This window comes from Vulpes lagopus, chromosome 14 (assembly GCF_018345385.1).
Source record: "Vulpes lagopus strain Blue_001 chromosome 14, ASM1834538v1, whole genome shotgun sequence".
Taxonomy (NCBI): domain Eukaryota; kingdom Metazoa; phylum Chordata; class Mammalia; order Carnivora; family Canidae; genus Vulpes; species Vulpes lagopus.
Window position 1 is genome coordinate 8992488 of NC_054837.1, and position 22864 is coordinate 9015351.

At 46.6% G+C, this 22864-nt stretch overlaps 1 protein-coding gene and 1 pseudogene across 3 annotated transcripts; one reads left to right on the forward strand and one right to left on the reverse strand.

Moving 5' to 3' along the window:
* Positions 1-492: 492 nt before the first annotated feature.
* On the reverse strand, positions 493-3950 carry LOC121475517 (annotated as a pseudogene).
* A 2458-nt stretch (positions 3951-6408) lies between these two features.
* ZNF74 (zinc finger protein 74) lies at positions 6409-21729 on the forward strand. Of its 3 annotated transcripts, XM_041728833.1 has the most exons (6): positions 6409-6935; positions 7281-7366; positions 17940-18066; positions 18441-18539; positions 19670-19764; positions 19966-21729. In XM_041728833.1, the coding sequence occupies exons 1-6, from the start codon at positions 6902-6904 to the stop codon at positions 21328-21330; spliced, it is 1806 nt and encodes a 601-aa protein (XP_041584767.1). In that variant the 5' UTR covers positions 6409-6901; the 3' UTR covers positions 21331-21729. The 3 variants fall into 3 exon arrangements, with proteins under 3 accessions (XP_041584767.1, XP_041584765.1, XP_041584766.1); XM_041728831.1 differs by having other exon boundaries at positions 6409-7366; XM_041728832.1 differs by having other exon boundaries at positions 6409-7366; positions 18444-18539.
* The last annotated feature ends 1135 nt before the right edge of the window (positions 21730-22864 follow it).

The following is a 22864-nucleotide window of genomic DNA, read 5'->3' on the forward strand; positions in this document are numbered from 1 at the left end:
AGTTTTGGGATTAGGATTATTTAAGACTCTGAAAATGACCTAGGAATTATTCCCTCCCATCTTATTTTATGAAATATTTTCTGAAAAACTGGTATATTTTTTCCTTAAATGTTTCAGACTCATGGAATTCACCACTTGAGTCTGAAATTTTATTTCTAAGAACGTTTTAAATTACACTGAAGCAGGTAAGAAGATCCAGCTGCCTTGTATTACATTAAAGAGATTTGGGGGGGGAAAAAGAATGTCAAATAATGTTCCTCTCCTCACTATTGTTTTGGAAAATACAGAATTTTTTTTTTAAATTTTTTTTAATTTTTATTTATTTATGATAGTCACACACACAGAGAGAGAGAGAGAGAGAGGCAGAGACACAGGCAGAGGGAGAAGCAGGCTCCATGCACCGGGAGCCCGACGTGGGATTCGATCCCGGGTCTCCAGGATCGCGCCCTGGGCCAAAGGCAGGCGCTAAACCGCTGCGCCACCCAGGGATCCCAGAATTTTTTTTTTACTGTATTTTTCACAATACGGTACTTCAGGACTTTTTATTGTAAATATTCTTGATTAACTAGTTTTCAAAATAATGATACAAACTTAGCATTCTTCTTGGAATGGAAAACTTGCTTGGAGGTTACTTCATTCTTTTTCTCTTTTTCAAAAGTGCATCTTGTAGTGCCAGCTGCTTTTCACGGAAGGAACGCTTGTTTTTTGACCAGATGTTATGGTTATATTGCATCATCATAAAGTTCTTCTGTTTTTTCTTCTCTTTATTTGTGGAACTGGAAAATGGGTTCATTTTGGTTTTCTTCCTCATGAATTATTTTCAGTCTGTCTTTCCAGCCACTGCTGTGGCTAGTCTTGTCTCCTTGTCAGATTTTGGCTTTTTATGAATGCGTTCAAGGTCCTGACGAGAAAGTAACTCACCCCTGGGCTCCTCATCACTATCTATTTCAATATATTTCCTCTTTTGGGCTTTCCCTGGGTTAGTGTTGAGTTTTTTCCTCATTTGGGCTATGCAGACTTTCTGGAAGTCTTCCTGAGTTAGTACTCAGCTTGTGCTAATGGCTGCAGCTTTGGCTTTCCGCTCCCCCATGGGCATCCTGTTGAGCTTCTTAAATATTTCTTGCTGCTCTTCATCAGAAGAGTGATGCACATCAACCCACTCACCATCAGCATCTGCCTCCTCACTGAGACTGGTGCTTTCCCACCCATATTCAACATTTTCAGAATTCTCTTCTTTTCCAACTTCTAGAACTTCTGCTCCTGGAATGTAATCTTTAGCATCTAATTCTCCATATTCTTGCACTCTTGCTTCTATGGAGGCCTCTGTAGGCTTACCCCAGAATTTCTTCTGCAACATCTTAGGATTCACTGTTTGGAAGAGCTGAATCAAAGTTCTAGCAGACATCATCACATTCTTATCTCTGTGTGTTTTATACTAAGCCAGGTCTTGGAGAAGTTCTTCAGTCATGGCTAGAGGACATCAAGCTGTTATCTCTTTTATAGCATTGATTCCTACTGTCATGACCTCCCCAGAGTTCTTGCCAGTGACAAAATTGTTGGCAACAGTCATGAGCACTGACTGAATGATCTCTGGGAGTACTAAGTGATGAGATGCTTGGGCAGCAAACAGAAGGATCTTCGTTACTTCTCTTTGGTGGGGCTGCAGAAACCTTTGCACAAAGGGATAGAAGTTGAAGAGAAAAAGCTCCTGAATTCCCACCAATCTGGAGATGAGGCTCATGAGCATCATTTTCACCTCAAACTTCTCTGTACAGCTCTCTAAGCTGTTTTCGAATTTTTCTGCAAAATCTTGGGGATCATGAATCAAATGAATAGCTGAAAAGTTAAACACCTCTGGTTTCTTTTTCTTTTTTTCTTTTATTTTTCCTGAGCACTTTCATAGCCTTTTCTAACTTTTTCTTGTGTTTGGAGCTTTTCTTCCCTGTGGCATTTGCACTAGCAGGTCTCTTGCTGTTGGTCCTTCATCCTCGGATTCTGAGTCACTGTCCTGTTTCTCCTCTTCATCTTTCCCAAGGAAAAATGTCAAAGCAGCAACTAATATCTTGGTGACCTTAGGGAAACATGCAGTTGTGATCCCAATGACAGTTTTGGCATCATTCCAGATGTTTCTTCTGTAGAGTTCAGTCATCACATCCAAAGATATCTTGGCTGCAGTTGCATTGCTCTCTTAACATGGTATACATGAAATTCTGCAACAAACATTCACTTTATTCTTCTGTTTTGCATTTATATTATTGATATCAGTGACAATATGTGTGTATAAAGTCTTTCACAGGGATCCCTGGGTGGCTCAGCGGTTTAGCGCCTGCCTTTGGCCCAGGGTGCGGTCCTGGAGTCCTGGGATCGAGTCCGGCATCGGGTTCCTGGCATGGAGCCTGATTCTCCCTCCTCCTGTGTCTCTGCCTCTCTCTGTCTCTCTCTATGTCTATCATAAATAAATAAATCTTAAAAAAAAAATAAAAAATAAAGTCTTTCACAGGAGCAGCCCTGGTGGCCCAGCGGTTTAGCACCACAGCGGTTTAGCACCACCTTCGGCCCGGGGTGTGATCCTGGAGACCCGAGATCGAGTCCCACATCAGGCTGCCTGCATGGAGCCTGCTTCTCCCTCTGCCTGTGTCTCTGCCTCTCTCTTTCTCTCTGTGTCTGTCATGAATAAATAAATAAAATCTTTTTAAAAAATAAAGTATTTCACAGATTATCATGGCAATGCAGAAGTTCAAAGAAGAGTTCTAGCAAACCTGACGGACTGACGAGATTCTTATTTCTCAGCAAGATCAAAGCTTTGCAAAATGTCATTCAAAGATCTGGATCCAAGACTGTGATTGATTGTAGGAAAGATCTTACAGCTTTTGGGGAAAGTTACTTAAGTGTTCTGGATAGCAGTGACCAATCTATGCCATAAACTTCACTAGCTCTGCCAATTCTTTGTTAGGTTTATTTGGTTGTAATTTGAAAATCTCCACATTGGATTTGGAGTGATTATACTGCTGTAGAAACTCCTCGATGTAGGCTGGCGAATCCTGCTTTGATCAGATTCTGTAACTGTGGCAGGTTTCTGGGTAGTTTGTTATTGTTTCTGTTAGACATGTTGGCTGCTGAGTGGCTCCTCAGAAGGCAGTCTTAAGAAGCATCACACCAAAAAAAAAAAAAAAAAAAAAAAAAGAAGCATCACACCACCAGCAACCACCAACAGCCAAAATACAGGACTTTTATTCCATTTTACAAATGGAATATGTTAAAATGTGTTATAGATTGTGTACACGCCCAAAATTCATATGTTGAGGTCCTAATGCCTGGTATGTGAGAATGTGACCTTACTCAGAGATAAAGTCTTTGCAGAGGCATTCGAATTAAAATGAGGCCTTTAGGGGCTCCTGGGTGGCTCAGTTGGTTAAGCATCCAACTCTTGGTTTTAGTTCAGTCATGATCTTAGGATCATAGGCTCAAGCCCCATGTTGGGCTTCTTGTTCAATGGGGAGACGGTGTAGATTCTCTTTCTCTCCCTCTCCCTCTCTCAAATACATAAATAAAAATAAATAAACAAATTAAAATATAATGAGGTCTTTAGAGTGGGCTCTAATCCAATATTACTAGCGTTTTTATAGGAAGGGGAAATTTGGAGACAGACACACACACACACAGGAAGAATGCCATGTGAAGATGAAGGCAGGAATTGGAGTGATGCTTCTATAAGCCAAGAAATAAGAAAGATTGAAGCAAACCACCAGAAGCTCCCCTATGATGGGAGAATCATAGAACAGATTCTTCCTCATTATTCTCAGAAGGACCAGCGCTGCTGACACCTGGATCTCAGATTTCTAGTCTCCAGAACAACAAGGCAATACATTTCTGTTGTTTAAACCACTTAGTTTGGGCAGCCCTGGTGGCTCAGTGGTTTAGTGCCGCCTTCAGCCCAGGGCATGATCCTGAAGATCCAAGATTGAGTCCCATGTTGGGCTTCCTGCATGGAGCCTGCTTCTCCCTCTGCCTGTGTCCGTGCCTCTCTCTCTCTGTGTCTCTCATGAATAAATAAATAAAATCTTTAAAAAAATTTTTTGGTATTTTGCAGCTCTGGGAAACTAATACAACATTTATTTGGCTTATTTTGTTGAATTAATAAATGTTTCTAAAATTCCTCAACTTTATTTTCAAATGCAGTAGAGATAGATATAATTCACATAAGCAAAAACCCTTTGGATTCCCAGTAATTTTAAGAGTGTAAAGGGCTCCTAAGACCAAAAAGTTGAAGAGGTATTGTGTTGGACCATGATCACATTGTCCCACAAATCTCAAATGATTTGTTCTGTGTTTTTTTTTTTTTTAATCCCCACTTCATTTTCGTACTGTATTTCAGTTAGGATAATTTCTACTGGCCCATTTTCATCAATGCATTTTTCAATTTGTTCTTTTTAAAGATCCATTCCTTGGATGAGCTTCCTCATCCACTTACTTGTTTGACCTATCTTTTCTTGTAAATTCTTTCACATAATTTTGATAGTTTTGTCAAACTCTTAGCTAATGCCTTCATATGAGTCTTCTGTGGGTTTCTTCACATAGACTTTTTTTTCTCAACTATGGGTCATTCTCTTCTGTTTTTTTGCATGTCTAGTAATATTTTAATTTATAGTTGCCATTGTGGATGATCCTGTGAAAGGATTCTGGATTCTATTATCTTCCTTTAAAGAGTGTTGAGTTTCATTCAGGCAGGCAGTTAAATTGTTCACAATGATCCTGTGAGATCTTGGTTTTAGGCTTTTTTTTTTTTTAAGGAAGGTCTATTTTAGTTTTTCCCTTAGTCCTAGAACATAGCCCTTAACATGGGCTATATCTTTACCACTAAGACCTGCACCTTCTGGGATTCCAATGCAAAGCTCCAGGTATTTAATAAATCCATTGGTGAGAGTTAAATACCAAACTGTTGAGATCTCCACTCAGCTTTTTAGCCTTCCAAATGATGCTTAGAGGAAAACATCCTTGAAGTCATATGCAGTGTAGTAGTCACTCAAGAATTTAAGGGGAATTTTAAAAATATTTTATTTATTTATTTATTTATTTATTTATTTATTTATTTATTTGAGACACACAGAGAGAGAAAGAGGCAGAGACACAGGCAGAGGGAAAAGCAGGCTCCATGCAGGGAGCCCGATGTGGAATTCGATCCAGGACCAGGACCACGCCCTGGGCCGAAGGCAGGTGCCCAACCACTGAGCCACCCAGGGATCCCAGAATTCAAGGGGAATTTTTATTCAGATTTTTAGGCTTACCCTTATTTGACTATCTCCAAGTTCCTGGATTTTTGCTCTCAATTTAGAATCTTTCCAGAAGTCCTCAAATTCTGGCCTCTGTATCATCAGCCCATTATCTGCTTGAGATCCATTCCTCTATGCAAGTTTATAACTATTCTTGGCAAGAAGACTAGTGGGATACAAGCTACCTGTACAGGTACTTGGAAAAGGAATTTAGGTTATAACACCAAACATTAATGTAATAAGACATTATTAATGTTTAATGTGTTTTGGTCTTTAAAATCTTCCTATTATTTTAAGTGCTTTTAATTTTTTATTGAGGTATAATTGATGTACATTATATTAGTTTCAGGCATATAACATAGTAAGTTGACATTTGTACACACTGTGGGCTTTTTACTTTTAAAATGGTATATGTACCCATATTTTGCTGGAACTTCATATGGCCCTGCTAATCAGCCCTCAGGATTTTACATGCATGACCCTAAGAAGTCAGAAAGTAACTTAGGACATCTCCTTAAATACGTGAGAATCTTACACTACCTATTGTCAATTAAATGCTTTTCACAGCTCAAGAATTATAAAGCCGTAACTGTACCCTCCCATCCACATCCTTATTTTAGTCTGGACACATCATTGTAGCTACTGTCTTGTTACTTTTCAGGACTGGTAGGTAGAGATATGAGTGGACAGAGTACTCAATATAGAATCTCTGGAATTGCACTGATTTACATACAGTCACACAACTAGAACTATGAGACCCACAGTGACATAAATATGTACACTGGGGCATAGATTCACAAAAATGCACACACTGATGAGCACTGTGGGTACACACAGACACACTGAGTGACACACTGAGGAACATATACAGCAAACGCTGACCCACATAAACACACACTCACCGAAATACAAGCGCCTTCTGCAGCAATAGGGGCGAGTGAGATTGGGGCGGGGCCAGAGTGTTTGGCCGCTGTGCCGGGAACTACATTTCCCAGAAGGCTGTGCCATAAGCTCGTTTGCTTGGCGCAAGGGCAGCTCTGGGACGGGACCCCAACGCCCTCTGGGAAATGGAGTCCGCGCCAGCGAGACGCAAAGGCTACCGGAAGTTGTAGTTCGCGTCCAATGCGCGCAGGCGCACTTTCCGGCGGCGGTCGCCGGGTTGCTCCTTTGTGGCAGTCGGTCGGCTTTTGTGGGAGGCCGGTCCGCTTGGTCGCGCATCTGTGTCACCGTCGGCCGGTCTGTCCGTCCACCGCGGATCCTGTCTGCCGGCCGCGCTCTGCGCCAGCTGGCTCCGGACGGCTGAGCCTGAGCCCGGCGGTGGTCCCGGCCCGCAGTGTCCCGGGAGGAGTGTGCCGGGCTGCGCGGGGCGCGGGTGATGGGGCGTGAGCGCAGCCTGGGGTGTGGGGCGCTTGCGGAGCCTGCCTGACCCCGACCTTGGGGGTGGGGAGCGGCGCAGGGGGCTCCGCGGGCGTGACCGTGACCGTGCAGCCGGGAGTGCGGGGGCCTCCCCCCGGGGCCTCCCTGCAGGCTGCCCCTGAGCCCCGGGAGCAGGACCCGCGCCCCTGGGCCTGGCCTGGGGCCCGGGAGGCTGCAGAGCCGCGCACGGCCGGGGGAACGCTGCCGAGGGCGCCATGGAGACCCCTGCCCCGAAGCCCCGGGCGACAGGTACAGTTGGCTCGTCTAGTCACTGGGTCTGTGGACCTGGCTCGAGGAGGCTGACACTCAGGTCAGGCTAGTGTCCCAGAAGCACTTGGCAAAGTCGGGCCTCCTGCCTCTCACCGTGCACACCCGTTCGTTTCCAGTTCTCAAGCACGCTGAAGAGGAAGACAAGGGCAGTGTTTTTCTTCCAGATTGTGCCGATATTGGGGCTCGCTCCCCACCCCACCCGCGGGGGCGGTTCCTGAGTCCTCTCTGAGCCTGCCCGGTGCTAGGGGTGGAGTGGGCTTCTGCTCACCCCTGCACCGGGGGCTATGGGCAGAGCAGCACCTTTGACTCATTTCTCCTCCCCAGCTCGGTCCTCTCAGGAGCCTGCTCTTACCCTCAAAAAGAATCCAGAGGATAAATTGGATCAGGGTCTCCTGGAAGCCAGGTCCGCGGTGAGTGGTTGTCTTTTCTTCCTTCTGAACATCTCGTTCTTAATGAAGAGGGTTCGCACTTTTCCCCTGCCCGGAATCTTCACCCAAGGGGTCCCCCCTCCCCCACTCCCAGTCTGGGGGGCCGTTCTCCCTTCCTGGGGATGCTCTGGGCAGGGGAACAGCTCCGGTTGGAGAGAATCCAGGCGTGTCCTTGAAGTGTCTCTTCTCCCCTGATTCAGCTCATTTGGTGAGTCATTTGCCCAGGACCTGTTTGCCCAGCACCATACCAGGAGCTCTGAGGACTGATTTTAGTGGATCCTGAGCAAGTAGATGACAGCTCATAAGAGATCACTTAAGTCACCTCCACATGCAGACTTGGTCCTCACCTGGGGGAGTTTACTGGGATGGAATCAGGCAGGGGAGTGCGAAACAGCTGAAAGAAGGCTGCATGGTAGCTCCAGGGTAAGAGTGTTGGGAGGGGGTTGCATCCCTGTGTGCCTTTTCCTCTGGGAGGGGCCCCTGGAATGAGGCCGTCAAGGAAAAACCTGGAGTTTTAGAGGATCTGGGAGCTCAGCAAGGAATTGGCATGGGGCCACTTGTGCAGCTAAAGTGGGCCCCAAATCCCCCCTTTCACAAACTTATTTCTTATCTTACTCAACCACCTAAACCACCCTCATCCCTCACAGTATTTGAAAGAGAGTACAGTAGTGAAAAAGTCTGGAGCGTTGAGAGTCCTTTGATTCTTTCAGGATTTTGTGATTGTGTTAGCCTCCCACTTGAAAGGAGTCTGATTACAGAAAAATAGAAATAACTCTAAAACACATCCTGAGATGTGGTGCCTAGCTAGCATTCTATGTGTTAGAATGCTCTGTCATTCTAGAACACGCTCAAGAAACTATTGATAATCAAATGTAGTACGTGATCTTTGACAGGTCATAGATCCAAAAAAATTGAAAAAACCCTCAATCAAAGGCAGTTTGGGCAATTGAGGAAATTTGAAAATGGATTTATCTTAGATCATATAGCATCAACATTACATTTCTTGGGTGTGATGATACCACTGTGATTGGGTAGGAGAATATACTTAGAACGTACAAGGTGAAGCCCATAGGGTGAGATGTCGTGATGTCTGCAACTTACCCACAGATGGTTCAGCAAGAAGTGCATGTGTGCGCTTGTGAGTGATTACCTCAGGGTAGTACCCTTCTTGTGCATAGGTGTTATTCCTAAAATATCAACTTCTTAGAGCCTTGAGTAACTGGTCCTGCTCTTCTCAGTACTCTTCTTGCCTGGCAGCCCCACTCAGACTCACAGTCAAGTGTTTTGCTCTCCTGAGACATCCTGCACGATCTCTTCTGACTTCCCCACTAGTTTCATTACCACACTTCGGCATTTGATTCCCTGGGGTTTGTTTCCTATCTTACAGAATGAAGATGCATGGGACATGGACTTCTCTCAGTGTAAATAGCCACCAGACAGCCTGTGCAAGGCTCAGGTCCTACCCTGCCCTTACCTGTTGACACCCCCACACAGAAGACATGTGGCCTCTGACAGCCCCCTTTCTCCAGCACCACATTCTGATGTCTCTGGAGCTTTGTTTCTGTCCATGTTTTTCATTTCCCCTGCTAATGCCATGACCATTATGTGTTATTCCTGCATACCTCAGCTATGGGCATGTTCTCAGCATGTGTCATCACCCCCACCTTCTTGTCTTCCTGAAATCCAGTGGCTTTTTTGGATCACATTTACTGAGGTATAATTTATATACAGTAAAGTTCTCCAATTTTAAATAGAGGATTTGATGAGTTTGTGTAACCAGTTGTGTAACCAGCACCACAATCATAACCTAAAATGTTTCCATCACCCAAAAAGTTCCCTTCATGCCCCTTTGCAGTCAGTCCTCTCCCCGCTCCCACCCCTTGGCAACCACAATTTTGCCTTCTTAAGAATTTCATATGGAAATATATAGTATATAGTCTTTAGTTTCTTTTTTTTTAAGATTTTATTTTTAAGTAATCTACACTTAATGCAGGGCTTAAACCTCACCTTGATTAAGAGTCGCTTGCTCTACTAACTGAACCAGCCATAGTCTTTGGTTTCTAATTTCAGTTAGCATAATGCTGAATCAGTAGTTTGTTCTTTTTTGTTGCTGAGTAATATACCATTTGTATTAGTTTACAAGGGCTGCCATAACAGTGCTATAGATGGCTTAAACAGCAAAAGTTTATTGTCTCAATTCAGGAAGTTCAAGATCAAGATGTCAGCAGAATTGGTTTCTTCTGAGGCCTCTCTTCTTGGGTTGTGAAGATACCTTTTCTGAGTGTCTTCACATGGTCTTTCTCTGTACGTATCTGATTCAAAGTTTTCTTTTTTTATAAGGACACCACTCCTGTTGGATGATGGCTCATCAAAATGATCTAATTTTTCCTTCATTATCTCTTTAAGGATCCTATCTCCAAGCATACTTTTCTGAGGTACTGGAGCAAAGGCTTCAACCTATGAATTTGGAGGGGTCACAACTCAGCCCCAAACACCATTATATGGGCATTTATAATTTGTTCATCCATCCATCAACTGAGAGATATTAGGTTGTTTCCAGGTTTGGGCTATTACAAGTAAACTTGCTCTAAATGTTTGAATACAAGTATAGACGTGTTTTATTTTATTTTTTATTTTTTATTTTTAAAGATTATTTATTTATGAGAGACACAGAGAGAGAGAGAGAGGGGCAGAGACACAGGCAGAGGAAGAAGCAGGCTCCATACAGGGAGCCCAATGTGGGATTTGATCCGGGACTCCAGGATCACGCCCTCAGCCGAAGGCAGGTGCTAAACTGCTGAGCCACTCAGGGATCCCCTAGACTTGTGTTTTAATTTCTCTTGAATATATATCTAAGTGGAATTGTTGAGTCAGATAGTAAATGTTTATTTATCGATCTTATTGATCATTTCTAAGAGCCATCTTTGGTATCATTGATTTTTCTCTATTGCTTTTCTGTCCTGTTCCATTTATTTAAGGTTCTTATTATTTCCTTCCTTTACTTATTTTGATTTCTTAAAGTTGAAACAGATATTGATTTGGCACCTTTCTTCTTTTCTCATATAGCATCCAATGCTATACATTTCCCTCTAAACACTGCCTTAGCTACATCCCCCAGATTTTATGTTGTATTTTCATTTTTTCAGTTCAAAATAGATCCAGTTTCTGTTGTGATTTCTTCTTCAACCATGTGTTATTTAGGAATGTTTTTAATTTCCAGATTTTTGGAGGATTTTTTTCAGATACCTTTCTACCTTTTTTCTTTTTTTAAAGATTTCTTTATTTATTCATGAGACTCAGAGAGACAGAGGCAGAGACATAAGCAGAGGGAGAAGCAGGCTCCTTACAGGGAGCCTAATACGAGACCAGATCCCAGATCCTGGGATCATGCTCTGAGCGAAGGCAGACGCTCAACCGCTGAGCCACCAACCCAGGTGTCCCTCCAGATATCTATTAGAGATTTCTAATTTAATTCTGTTGTAGTTGAAGAAGGAACTTTATATAATTTGAATTTTTTCAGATTTACTAAGATTTATTTTATTGCCCAGAATGTGCTTTATCTTGGTAAATGTTCTGTATGCACTTGAAAAGAATATGTCTTATGCTTTTGTCAACTAGAGTATTCTGTGAATGTCAATTAAGTCCAGTAAAATGATGTGTTAATCAATTGTTCTGTATCCTTACATATTTTCTGTTTTTGAGTTCTAGCAATTATTGAGAGAGATTACTGTTAAAATTACCAAGTATAATCGTGGATTTGTCTGTTTTTCTTTTCAGTCCTATCAAGTTTTTGCCTTATGTGTTTTGAAGCTCTATTAGTAGATACATTTATAGTTAAGATTGTTGTGAGTTCTTAATGAATTGCTGTTGTGATAATGACTGTTATGTAATCATGTAATGATGATTATATAATATCTCTCTTTGTCTCTGATGATCTCCTTTGCTCCAAAATCTTCTTTGTCTAATATTAATATAGCCACTGCAGCTTTCTTTTGATTAGTATTTGCAGAGTATATCTTTTCCCATCCTTCCACTTTTAGTTTACCTTTGTGTTTGTTTCTAAAATGGGTTTCTATAGCTAACATATGGTTGGGTCTTAATTTTTAAATTCAACTTGACAATCTCTTATTTTCAGTCGGAGTGTAAAGACCATTCACATTTGGGCAGCCCCAGTGGCACAGCGGTTTGGCGCCGCCTGCAGCCGGGGGTGTGATCCTGGAGACCTGGGATCGAGTCCCACGTTGGGTTCCCTGCATGGAGCCTGCTTCTCCCTCTGCCTGTGTCTCTGCCTTTCTCTTTCTGTGTCTATGAATAAATAAATAAAATCTTTAAAAAAAAAAAAATTCACATTTGAGATGCCTGGGTGGTTCAGCAGTTGAGCATCTGCCTTTGGCTCAGGGCATGATCCTGGTTTCCCGGGATGGAGTCCCACCTCGGGCTCCTTACATGGAGCCTGCTTCTCCTCCCTCTGCCTGTGTTTCTGCCTCTCTTTCTGTGTCTCTCATGAATAAATAAATAAAATATTTAAAGAAAAAAAGACCATTCACTTTTACTATAATTATTGATATGGCTGGGTTTACATCTGCCATTTTGCTATTTGTTTTCTATATGTCTTGTGTCTTTTTTGTTTCACCCTTAATGCATTCTTTTGAGGTAAACAAATACTGTTTTAGTATACTCTTAATTTCTCTGATTTTATTAACTTGATTTTTCTTTTAAGTACTTTATTAGATGCTGGAGTGAGTTTTAGTTTGAGTATTGATTTTTTTTTTTAATTCCTTAAATATTTCTTTTTTTTTTTAAGATTTTATTTATTTATTCATGAGAGACACACAGAGAACGGCAGAGACATAGAGAGAGAAGCAGGCTCCATGCAGGGAGCTCGCTGTGGGACTTGATCCCTAGACTCCTGGATCATGCCCTGAGCCTAAGGCAGATGCTCAGCCACTGTGCCACCCAGGCATCCCATCCTTAAATATTTCTAGAATTTGTTCTGGGATGCAGTGAAATTACTTAGTGTCAGTTGGATCCTTTCAAGGATTGTTCTTTAGGTTTTGTTCAGGTGAAGCCAGAGAAGCTTTAGTCTTGGGTTAATTTTGTCAGACCACTGAGGCTATCTCCTCCTGGGGACTTTATGTGGTGCCCATACAGCAAAAGGATGTTCCACTCTGGCTGGTCAGAACATAAACTACTCCCAGCCTCCTGTGAGTTTTAATGATTGTTCTTTCTACTTCTTCCTGGTGTTACTTTTCCTGGTTTGGGGTTGTTTCTTCCCAGGCACATGCCTGTTGGTCCTCAGTCAGTCTCAAGTGGATCCAGAGTTCTGGGTCTGTGAAACTCCTTCTGCTCTGGCATGTTGCCCCAGAAATTCTAATCTGAACTTGCTAAACTCTCAGTTTGGTGAGACCACAGGCTCTGTCTGGTTCCAGTTAGGAAACTGCATTGCAGTCTGGAAACTGTTTCCAGTAGGAAGATGGGGTGCTTGTAGGGATTATTTTGTTTCCTTTCTCTCAGTGGTCTGTGTTCTGAGCTGCAGCTTGTGGGTGTCTTGAAATCAATCATTGTTTCATACGTTTTGCCCAGTTTACTAGTTGTTTGAGGTAAGAGGGCAAATCTGGTCCTTTTTACTGTTTTGTGTCTGGAAGCAGAAGAGGAAACCCAGTTTTTACCAGGGTGCTTCTTCACTCCTCCAGCCCACACCCAGAACCTGTTGTCCCTCTCTCCTGCCTTCCCTCTGTCCATCCTGCTACAGAATACAAGCATCCTCACCTTGGAGTAAATGTCTTATTACTGTGTCCACAGCGGCACCTCCCACTGCTCCTCATCTGTTGCCAGAGCTCTGAGAGCATGAAGTCCCAGGACATGGCCCTGTGCCACCTCAGTTCACTGTACTGCCAAAGCCCAACTCACCCCATTTCTGTGCCCTCCCTGCTGTGGTCTGCCCCTCCTTGAATGCCTGAGAGAGTAGACACCCCTGTCACGGTTCTGGACACACACTGCTATTTGCTGTCTTCTCACAGGGCCTGGGGCAGGGTCTCCAGCCTCTTGGTGTGCTCAGCCAGTGGGGTAGGAGATGGCCAAGCGGGAACTGAGTACGCTGGGTCTTTTCCTTGATACCCACGACTGGCATACTTTTACTCCACTTCATTTTCTCCCGACCACAGGAGGCCCCACTGCTCCCAGTCCTTTCCCTAGCTGGAGAAAGTAAGGGTCAAAGAGACTGGATGGCTGACAAAATGGTACTCTGCTTTGATTTTCCTTATTCTTGTCTATGGCCATACCACCCTGAATGCGCCCGATCTCGTCTGATTTTCCTTCTTCTTTGAAAAGTTTTTTTTTTTTAACTTACAAAACCAGTATTTGCTGTGTAACAGTTCCACAGCACAGTCTGTTAATAATCTCCTCCTTTCCCTGCATCTACAGTCACATTTCCCTGAGGCAACCAGTCCTCTTGTTCACATACACAGACTCCAGCATACACAGACATGGCTTAAGCATGTTGTTTGATAAATGGGATCATACTGTACACATTCCAGTGCTTTCCTTTGTTTGAATTGACATATAATTCACATACTGTAAAATCCACCCTCTGCAAGTGCACAATTTGGTGGTTTTGAGGGCATTCACAAGGCAGTGCAACTATCCCCACAGTCAATTTTGGAACATTTCCTTAACCCCAAAAAGAAACTCTCTGCTCATCAGCAGTCATTCTAGCTCACAGCGACCACTAATTTGCTTTTTTGTCTCTCTGTTGTTTGCTTATTCTGGGTATTTCACATAAATGGGATCATACATTCTGTAGCCTCCTTCTGGCTTCCTTCACTTAGCATAATGTACAACGCATATCTTCGGCTGGCTGCATTATTTTCCATGGTCTGCCTGTATGCGTGTACTCTAATTTAGCCAGCCGTCCTAAGGCCTTGGTTGGGCGCTGCAATACCCACCTTTGCATTTGCTTCCTTCTGTGCAGGAACTTTTGTTTCTGCGGTATGAGTATACAGAAGGGTATAACAATTCCCACTTCTACCAAAAATGCTTCCTCATGGCCGGGATACCAGGTTTTAATTAATGCTACTCTGATCGGGAAAACATGTGACCTTATTTTTGTTTTGATTTACATTTTCCTGACAAATCATTCATCCTTTTATTGTCCACTGGAAATTTGCATTTTCTTCCTCCTTGAATGGCTTTTTCTTACTTTCAAATTTTAAAGCATTTAAACAGAATAATAAGAGCCTTCCATGTACCTACTTTGCAAGATTAATATCTAAATCTTGTCATATTTGTTACAAATTGTTTTTAAAAACAAACCGTGGGGCACCTGGGTAGCTTAGTGGGTTAAGCATCTGCCTTTGGTTCGGGTCCTTGAGATCAGGGTCTTGGGATCAAGCCCTGCATTGGGCTCCCTGCTCAGTGGGGAGCCTGCTTCTCCCTCTTCCTCTGCCCCTCCCCACCACTCACTCATGCTCTCTCACTTTCTCTCTCTCTCTCAGTAAATAAAATCTTAAAAAAATAAACAACCCAAAACCTTACAGGTAAATGCAAGATGTTTTTTGCATCCTCCCCCCTGCTCCCTCCCCATCCCCGTCTCCCTCCTCTCCTGCCCTCCTCAGTGTGTGACAATTTCAGAGGACGGTGACTAACAGCAAACACCATTGGACACCTGCCATCTGCCAGGCCCTTGGATGAGGGCTTCCTACATACTAACTCATTAATCCTCACTGTGATGCAATGATACCAGTGCTATTGGCAACAAGAGAACAGAGCCCCCCCCCCCCCCCTGCCGCTGCACAACTCACATAGCTAGTAAGGGTGGGAGTAGGGGACCCACCCAGGCTACTGAGCTTGGAGCCTATGCCCTTACGCACCAGAGAATGGAGCTAGATGTACATATGAGTATTTGTAAACTGCACACGGGACTGTGTCACATCACACCAGGCCTGGTTGCCCTCCGCCTGCTCTTGTACTCACTGCCGTGCTCTTAAAAGCTCCCCACGTTACTCCACCATGTTCTTTTTCAATGCTGCACGGTTTCCTGGTGTATGTCATCCCTACTGATGGGCATTCAGGACGTTTCTGGTGTTTACTCAGCCTCTCTAGACTGGATAGGAATCTCATAGTGGACTTTTGAGGCACAGGGAACACACACTCTCAGCTTTACTAGAGATAGTAGAATAGGTTTTGCTTTCCAGAATGGATGTCCCCCTTACACCTGTCCAGCGATGTAAGACCATCTCATTTCCTCATAGACCAGCCCACACTTGGTATTTCCAGGCTTTACATATTTTGCCTCTCTGCTGCATGTGAAATGGTATCTTTCTGCTTTATTTCTCATTTCTGGATGTCTAGTGTGACTGTCTCCTCTTGTGCTGCTGCTTTTTTTTTTTTTTTAAAGATTTCATCCATTCATTCATGAGAGACACAGAGAGAGAGAGGGGGGCAGGGACACAGGCAGAGGGAGAAGCAGGCTCCATGCAGGGAGTCCCAATGTGGAATTTGATCCCAGGAATCTAGGACCACGCCCTGGGCCTAAGGCAGGCACCAAACCGCTGAGCCATCCAGGGATCCCTCCTGTGCTTCTTAATCATTTGCCAGTCTTCTGTGAATTGTCTGCTTCTACCCTATGCCCATTTTTTTTTCTTTCTTCTTAGCAATTTATCAGTGCTGCGTGTAGAAAATTCATGGAGTAAATGTGTAATTCTGCGTGTAAACGTTCATGGAGTAAATGTAAATCTTCTCCTCCTGGCTTCTGAGTTTGCTGTCATGCCGCCCAGGAACTTACAGAGTTGTCTCCCAGAAGCCTCCACATGTAGACCCTTGCTGCACCTGGAGTTGCGTTTTGTGTATGGTATAAAGATGGGCTTTATCTTTCCTACTGTTTTATGTTGGCTGAACTCCGACTGCCATAACAGAATACCACTGACTTGGCAGCTTGAACAACAGAAATTGATTTTCTAACAGTTCCAGAGGGGAGAAGTCTGAGATCAGGGTGTCAGCAGGGTCCAGTTTCTGCGTCTTTCTGTCTGGCTCTCACAGTGCCCTCAGGCCTCCTTTCCTCAGAACGCATGATGGAAAGAGAGAGCTCTTCTGTCCCCTTCTTGGGAGGCTTGTCAGATCTGGGCCCACTTTTATGACCCAACATAACCTCAGTTACCTCCTATAGACCTGTCTCCAAATACAATCATGTTGGAAAGGAGGGCTTCCACATAGGAATTTCCGGGGGACAGAGTTCACTCTGCAGCAGCTTTGAGAACAATCTAAAAGTATAAGCTGGGACCCCTGGGTGGCTCAGTTATTAAGCATCTGCCTTTGGCTCAGGTCATGATCCCAGGGTCCTGGGATCGAGCCCCACATCCAGCTCCCTGCTCAGCGGGTATCCTGCTTCTCCCTCTGCCTCTGCCATTTCTGTCACTTGTACTCTCTGGTTCTCTGTCAAATAAATAAATAAAATCTTAGAAAAAAAGAAAGAAAAGAAAGGTATAAGCCACTTTTAGAGCTGAAGGTCAAAGCTCTTGTGACCCCAAAGGATGTCCCCACTCTTCCCAACCTCCTGGTAGGCACAAGGCCTCTCAGGGTTTGAAATTCCACACCCCCGTGCCTGCCCATGGTTGCTGATGCAAATCCAAGGCTTCCAGAGAAGTCCGGTGACCTCTGGAAGCTTGGCCACATGCCAGTCACTCCCAGCAAACACAAGGTGGGAGCCAGGCCTCCTGCACTTGACTTTTTCTTTGTTCTTATATCTAATGTAATGCCCTGTCTACCATTTACACCAGGGTTCCATGGCACCCACATCTTTGAAGAGACAACCACCCTTGCCACCTTAGGTCAGCACTCAGATGGGCTTTGAGAGGTTATTTGCTGGCAAGGGGGATCCACAGTGGGATTGGAGGGTAAAGAGCAAAGGGAACATTGGGGGTGGCAGCCTGGAGGCTCCAGAGTGGATGAGCAGCCCAGATCAGCAGAAGAGCCTAGAGGGGTTCTAGAGGAGGAGTGTGTGCAAGTGTCAGTGACCAGCATTGGGGAGGGTGGGAGCAGGGGTCCTGTGGGAAGGGATGGTGTGGGAAGCAAGCAGAAAGAACACAGAGTGGCTCCCTTGGTCGACTGCTGACAGAACTTGCTGATAAGTACAGAGCTTCCTTCCTTAGGGTGTGATAATGGCTTCCTGTCCAGAGTAGGATCCTTTCACGATGGTGTTTCTGGGTTCTTTGTATTATTCTTTCAAGTTCTTAAATGTGACCTTCTTAATGCTGGAAGCATAGCATCTTACCCAAAACTCAAGGAGACTCCAGCCCATGGAGGCACCTGGATCCAGGCTGGCCAGTTAGCTTGGCCATCCCAGTCCAGAAGGCCAGGGTCTGCATGGTGATGCCCAGCCCAGGCGTGGTGTGTATGACAGATGGCACCCATAGCACAACCTTCCATACATGGGAGAAGGTCACCTGAGGCTAACCCTTCATTCCTGAGGTCCTCAGTCAACATGTGGCTCCCTTGGAACCATGAACACAGTCTGAATCACTCCCATCCTGGGCGAATGAGAATGTGCATGTCATTCCAGGAATCGGTGACTTTCAAGGATGTGGCTGTGGACTTCACCCAGGAGGAGTGGGGCCAGCTAGACTCCCCTCAGAGGGCCTTGTACCGTGACGTGATGCTGGAGAACTACCAGAACCTTCTTGCCCTGGGTAAGACAGCTCCCGGAAGCTTTGTGTGTAGTCTGGGCATTCTGACGTAGTGTAGCTATTACCAAGCCTCCCTTCGGTGCCAGCCCTGGTGCAGGCCCTGCAGGACGTGGGAGATGTGGCCGCTGTGCTCCGGTTGGGGCTGGGCAGTGCATGGTAACTACTACCAGCATCCTTGCCTGGAGGTGGGGCTGGTCCTGAGGTGGGACCGGAAGAAAGAGAGGGGGTGGACAGGGGCCTGGGAGCCCAGCCTGCCCTGGAGCTTTCCAAGGGAGAAAGACAGACCCCATGGGGTCCTCCACGTGCACACTTTAGTTTGGGTTCTACATGTAAGACCCGCATCCCCGTGTATGGCACACACCACTTCCCCCTGCAAGCAGGGCCCCCTGTCTGCAAGCCGGATGTGATCTCCCACTTGGAACGAGGCGAGGAGCCGTGGTGGATGCCCGGAGAAGTCCCTGGAGGGGCTTGTTCAGGTGAGTGGGGCACACGGTGGAAGGATATGCAGGCTCCTGCCTCCCAGGACCACTCCCCTACCCCCACCCCCACGTGGTCCCACTTCCCTTCCTTCCTTCAATGCCCACATTGAGCAGCGACTATGCATGGGGACCTGTGCTGGGAATATAGCGGTGAGCAAATCAGGCAAAGACATCTGCCTTCGACTGCCGGGAGACAGCAGTCATGTCCGCACCTCTGGGAACATGTCATTAGTGGCACCTGTTGGATGCAAGGGGGTGTGGAGTATGTGTGGAACTAGGGTCCAGGGCCTCCCTCACCGAAAAGAGAGCAGCGTCAGCCTGGGGATGCAGAGAGATGGGGATCATAGTTTGCAGAGGTGGCTCCCAGGCAGATGGTCCTCCTGAGATGCAAAGCTAACAAGAGATGGATTTAGCTTTTAAAGAGATGTACAGGGGCCTGGGTGGCTAAGTCGGTTAAGCCTCTGCCTTTGGCTCAGGTCATGATCCCAGGGTCCTAAGATCCAGCCCCGTGTCAGGCTCTCTGCTCCTTGAGGAGTCTGCTTCTCCCACTCCTTCTGCTTGTGCTTTCTCTCTCTCTCTCTCTCTCTTTCTGTCAAATAAATAAATCTTTAAAAAATGAAAAGATGTGTATATGTCTCAGGGCCAGAGCATACATTTACAGTTATAAGTTGTAAGCCTTCTAAAGCAAAAACCAGAGAGGCGGTAAGGGGGCACTCTTCCCTTCTAGCACCACGGAGAATTTGCATGTAATTCTCATTTCGGCTTGTGCTTACCCTGTGTTCACACCTGGCCCCAACCCGGTTCCCACACAGTGGTCTTTCAGTCGATGTTTCAATAAGTGAATCATGTCCAACTGGCAGACCCCATGACCCTGCTCCGGCCCTCACCCCCTGGCTCTGTCTGGAGTTCCTTCTCCCCCACCTCCGCCTGGTGGGCTCATAGCCCGTCTCACCAGGGATGCCTGCCCCTGGGCTCCGCCCCTCAGGCCTTCTAGTGCTCTGGCTGTTGGCCTGCCCTCTCCTTTCTGTGCTTGTCCGAACCCCCCCCCCCCCCCCCGTCAGACCTCAGTTTGGGTTCTGCCACACCTCCACCTGCTTATGGAAGATTGCATTTCCTCTTCCTTATAGGAGGGGAGCCCGGGCCTGGGGTGGAGGACAAGTGGTGTCAACAGCAGGGCATTTACAAGGAAGAGCCATGCCAGGAGCCGATCACCAAGCCACTGGTGAGGTCCAGCATCCACAGCCCCCCTCTGGGTGATGGGAGGGCCCGTGAGGGCCCATGGGCTGCTGTGCCCAGGGATGAAGCTGTGCTCCAGAGGCCAGCACCGGGCAGCTGTGGGGATGTTTGCCCAGAGGGGCACTGGCAGGGCCACAAGGCATCTGAGAAGGATTTACCCCCTGGGTGCACCCTCTTCACCCCCCAGAACATTCCTGCAGAAGGAGACCCTCCTGACGGGCCTACGGAGAGTTTCCAGCCTGGTGAGGTGGCCCTTAAGCCACGGAGAGGCCAGGGGAGAGGCCTGGCCAGGGCCGGCGACCGCAGCGAACACCCTCCAACAAGCGGGCGGCGGTGCGTGGCCGCCGGGGAAGGCCTCTTCGTGTGTGCCGAGTGTGGGAAAGCCTTCGGGCAGAGCTCAGCCCTGACCCTGCACCGGCGGTGGCACGCCCGGGAGAAGGCCTACAAGTGCCACGAGTGCGGCAAGGCCTTCACCTGGAGCACCAACCTCCTGGAGCACCAGCGCATCCACACCGGGGAGAAGCCCTTCTTCTGCGGCGAATGCGGGAAGGCCTTCAGCTGCCACTCGTCCCTAAACGTGCACCACCGCATCCACACAGGCGAGCGGCCCTATAAGTGCAGCGCCTGCGAGAAGGCCTTCAGCTGCAGCTCGCTGCTCAACATGCACCTGCGCGTGCACACAGGCGAGAAGCCCTACCAGTGCGGCGCGTGCGGCAAGGCCTTCAACCAGAGGACGCACCTGACGCGCCACCAGCGCATCCACACTGGCGAGAAGCCCTACCAATGCGGCGCGTGCGGCAAGGCCTTCACCTGCCACTCGTCCCTGACCGTGCACGAGAAGATCCACAATGGGGACAAGCCGTTCAAGTGCGGTGAGTGCGGGAAGGCCTTCAGCAGCCGCTCACGCCTCACCCTGCACCAGCGCATCCACACAGGCGAGAAGCCCTTCAAGTGCTCTGAGTGTGGCAAGGCCTTCAGCTGCCACTCCTACCTTGTCGTGCACCAGCGCATCCACAGCGGCGAGAAGCCCTTCAAGTGCAATGAGTGTGGGAAAGCCTTCAGCTCCCACTCCTACCTCATCGTGCACCAACGCATCCACACGGGCGAGAAGCCCTTTGATTGCAGCCGCTGCTGGAAGGCCTTCAGCTGCCACTCATCCCTCATCGTGCACCAGCGCATCCACACCGGGGAGAAGCCCTACAAATGTGGTGAATGCGGCAAAGCCTTTAGCCAGAATCACTGTCTCATCAAACATCAGAAGATCCACTCTGGGGAGAAGTCATTCAGATGTAACGAGTGTGGGGAAATGTTTGGCTGGAGCACTCACCTCGCTGAACACCAGAGAAGACACAGCGAGGAGAAGCCCTTTGCCATCCAGTTCAATAAGCACTTACTGAGCACCTACTACATGCCTGGCGGCCTGCTGGGTGCAGGGGGCACGGGCGTGAGTGGCGTGGACCCCATCGATCCCCTGGACGTGGCAAAGCTCCTGTGTGTGGTGCAGCCCTCCTCCGGCAGGACTTCCCCCATGGGCAGCAAGCCTGGAAATTAGTGCTGCGTGCTCACCATCAGCCTTGTTCCTTCCATAGAAAGCCTGGCAGCTCGGATACACACAGCCTGCCCATGCCTCCAGATTAGAGACCGGCCCTGTGCCCACACCCCATGCGCAGGGACAGCTCTCTCAGAGGTCATCACTGTCCCGGGAAGCACTATGTGTTAGGCGAGAAGAGTCAAGGGCCTTTTGAGGTTGTCCTGTCATCCTGTTTTCTTTAACGGGTTTGCAGGTCACTAACATGGGGAATAGATCTTTCCTACAGACAGAAAGAAGGTATGTCAATCGTTGTGTCTTTGGACGGCGGGCTCCTGGCATGGTTTCGATCAGGAATTTCCTTTCTATGCTGTTATGTTTAGAATGGTAATAATGATAATAAAAACTAACAAGAATCATGAACAGTTTACTTCTAAGTGAACACTAGTATATTCCAGGAGGGGAGAAGGATCTTGAATGGTGGGGGTTTAGGGAAAGGCAGATTTCCTGGACTCACCCCACTGAAGCAGCACTACCGCAAAGTCATCCAGTAGTGACAGCACCTCCGTCTCAGAAGCATGTCCTGGCATCGGTGTAGCCGGGTCCTGACATGCCAGCATCGAGCCTGGCCACCTGTTCGGCGTCCGTCCAGGTGTGGTGTTGGGATAGACGTGTCTAGGAAGCGCGCCTTCATCCTGCAGGGCCTCCCTCTGCTCCAGTGAGCTCAGCACACTGGCTCAGCCCTGCGGGAGGAGCTCGTCCATGGGACCTGCCCCTGTGCTCCCTGCAGAGGTGGGTAATGTTCACCTGGAATTAATGTTCCTTCTGCTTGGTCCTAAGCAAGTCTAAGCTGCTTTCTCAGTGACGATACTTTACATTTATACAGAGAGCTATAGTTTATGAAATGATTTTTAGTATACTTTTTAAATTATGGCAGCAAAATCACCACATTTCAGGAAATGTGGAATTAAGGAAAGGGGCCCCCATAATTCCTAGTAAACTGCATTTCGCACTTTGATACATTACCTTCTGCTGGTTTCAAAGTGGATTTTTACATTACCGCAAACATAGTGTATATATCTTTTTAACCTTCCCCCCACCCCCCCACCTAGCTGCATAGCAGAATTTTTTTCCCAAGTAACTGAACTGTCTGGAGTTATACTTCCCAATGGAAGCAGAGTATTCTATTGGATGTTCTTTTGTTGGATATTGAAGTTATTTCCATGTTTTTATTATAGATCACTCCACCATTATAAACCATTCTTCATAGAGCATATTTTGGCATTATACTTCTTAAGCATTTTCTTAGATTCCGAAAAGTGAAAATTTTGAAATAAAGGAAATGAACAGCTTCAGGAATCATTTTCGTATGATTTTGGTGGCGTGCAAAAGTAATACCATTTCGTGTGAAGCAATCAGTCAGCAATAGTGGTCAGCTGGGAACGTCCCCTGCACGGCACCTCCCCAAGATGGAGGACTCCCTGCTCGAAGCTGGCTGTCCAGACAGCCTTCGTTCAGGGCACAGTAACAACACAGCGATGCTCCTGGGCATCTGCAA

What these genes read in the sequence shown, in the direction of transcription:
- ZNF74 (XM_041728831.1), top strand. Translation starts at nt 7,241, where the DNA reads ATGGGCAGAGCAGCACCTTTGACTCATTTCTCCTCCCCAGCTCGGTCC. An exon ending in TCCTGGAAGCCAGGTCCGCG is followed by an intron (nt 7,367 to 17,939) that starts GTGAGTGGTTGT and finishes ATGTCATTCCAG; the next exon opens with GAATCGGTGACTTTCAAGGA. An exon ending in AGCCGATCACCAAGCCACTG is followed by an intron (nt 19,765 to 19,965) that starts GTGAGGTCCAGC and finishes TTCACCCCCCAG; the next exon opens with AACATTCCTGCAGAAGGAGA.